The 2345-nt window shown below is 41.2% G+C and overlaps 1 protein-coding gene across 1 annotated transcript in view; it reads left to right on the top strand.

Moving 5' to 3' along the window:
- Nucleotides 1-2345, top strand: part of RPA1 (replication protein A1, 70kDa) — a 77634-nt gene that overhangs the window by 29716 nt on the left and 45573 nt on the right. The window contains 1 exon segment of the mRNA XM_011987281.1: nucleotides 1750-1763. Within this exon segment, the coding sequence (XP_011842671.1) occupies nucleotides 1750-1763 (14 nt within the window).

The following is a 2345-nucleotide window of genomic DNA, read 5'->3' as shown; positions in this document are numbered from 1 at the left end:
GGCGTTTCACCGTGTTGGCCAGGCTGGTCTCGAACTCCTGACCTCATGTGAGCCACCACGCCCAGCCCCAACTAATTTTCATATTTTTTGTAAAGACAGCGTTTTGTCATGTTGCCCAGGCTGATCTTGAGCTCCTGAGCTCGGGTAATCTGCCCGCCTGTCTCCCAGTGTGCTGGGATTACCAACGTGAGCCCCCTGCATGGGGCCAACATCAAAATTTAAATGGCCGGTCAGATTTAAGTTTTTCTATGAAACATATCTTGCTTTGTTAAAAATTTAAAGTTTTCAAAACATATCTGTAGAAGGCAGCTTTCAAATGGTTGTTATGTTTTCAGATAGATGTTTTTGGTAAGCAGAACAACATCATTTTATTGTTTTACTAATCAGCCAATTTTTGAACTAAATCTGAGGTCACTAAGAGATGATGGTCAGTCATGAATATTTGGAAAAACATTTGTGATATAATTTATAGAAGTGACATGTTCAGAGTGTATTGAATAATTTTAATGATATATCACTCATTAAATACATATATTAACTAACTATAACTGTGACACTGAACATATAAAATTGACTTTAAGCCGATCAGCATCAGGAAGCTGGAAGATGGTCGTGTGGCTTGTCTGAAATCTTCCAGCGTCTTTATCTCCTCTTTCCCAAGTGATTTCCCGTAGGAGGCTGTGTTTGAACTCAGAGAAGCAGCCGTTTCTTAAAAACTAAACTCTCTCTCTGCTGCTCCCAATAGACAGAGGTGCTTAGCTGCTTCCCACTGAAGCACACGAATTCACTGTCTTGATTTAACCTTACCAACATATGCGGGGCACCGTGGCCCATGCCTGTAATCCCAGCACTTTGGGAGGCTGAGGCGGGCAAATCACCTGAGGTCGGGAGTTCGAGACCAGCCTGACCAACATGGAGAAACCCCCTCTCTACTGAAATACAAAGTTAGCCGGGCATGATGGCAGGTGCCTGTAATCCCAGCACTTTGGGAGGCTGAGGTGGGCAAATCACCTGAGATCAGGAGTTTGAGACTAGCCTGGCCAACATGGTGAAACCTCATCTCTATTAAAAATACAAAAAGTTAGCTGGGCAAAGTGGCGTGCGCCTATAGTCCCAGCTGCTTGGGAGGCTGAGGCAGGAGAATCGCTTGATCCTGGGACTCGGAGGTTGCAGTGACCTGAGATTGCACCATTGTACTCCAGCCTCGGCAACAGCAGTGAAACTGCGTCTCAAAAATAAATAAATAAAAATAACCTTAGCAACATGGTTCTCCAATTTGTCCGTAACTAACTTTTACAGTAGTAGGGTTTTCGCTTAAGGATAAGTGGAATTGAATTGAACCCAGTAACTCTTACGCTGGAGACAAACTGCATCCTGTCTTCGTTTTCCTGCCTGGAAGTGAGTCCTGGCTTTTGCCCAAGTGAAATAATGGAAAAGAAAGGAAAGTTGGAGAGTCTCAGGTCTGGACCTTAGCTGTGAATTCAGCACAATCACAGAATGTTGAGATAGAGGAAACTGTTTTAGAGATTAGTTGATCAGTTTTTAATTATTAAATAAAAGCGTGAATGAGGCAGTGAAGTAACTTACCCAAGGTCACACAGTGGGGTGCTATAAGAAATGAGAATGAACATTTATCATTTCCCAGTGAGAACAGTTTCCATTGTGCCCAGAGCTTCAAAGATTAACCTTTGTACCAAAGTTTTTGCCTACTTGAAAATTGTATTTAAGTACATAGATCGTGTGAGTGAGTCTATTGCAGGAATGTTATATACATAATTGAAATTATCTCTATTTCACATTTGTATATTTGTCCATTAAAACTTGCATAATTAAAGAAATGTAAAATATAATTGAGATAATCAGACATCTGTTTTCTTTAATAAACCTTAATCTTGAATAGATAATATGGTTAAATGTTTTCAAAAAGATAATATACTTACATGACTTCAAGTCACAGCTACCGGATTGTGTGTTCGGAGGAGTCTTACTCCTACCCTTGCCGCCCCCCGCCCACTGCTGCCCTCTAGAGGTAGAGTTTTCATGGTTTCTTTTTATCCTTCAGGCGTTTCTTCATGAGAATGTAACCAAATACAAATATATGTTCTCGTTCTGTACTCCACTTTGCCTCCACAAAAGGCAGCATTCCGTGTACACTATCTTGTCTTTTTATCCTGCTTTTATTTATTTGTCATTATTTTAATAGAGGTGAGACCTCACTATGCTCTTCAGGCTGGTCTCAAACTCCTAGGCTCAAGCGATTCTCCCACTTCAATCCCAAAGTGCTAGGATTACAGGTGTGAGCACTGCACCCAGCCATATCCAGTTTTTTAAAAATTTTCTGGCCA

This window comes from Mandrillus leucophaeus, unplaced genomic scaffold (genome assembly GCF_000951045.1).
Source record: "Mandrillus leucophaeus isolate KB7577 unplaced genomic scaffold, Mleu.le_1.0 Scaffold306, whole genome shotgun sequence".
NCBI lineage: Eukaryota > Metazoa > Chordata > Mammalia > Primates > Cercopithecidae > Mandrillus > Mandrillus leucophaeus.
Note: the sequence above shows the minus strand (reverse complement) of the source record. Positions and strands in the feature narration are given on the sequence as shown.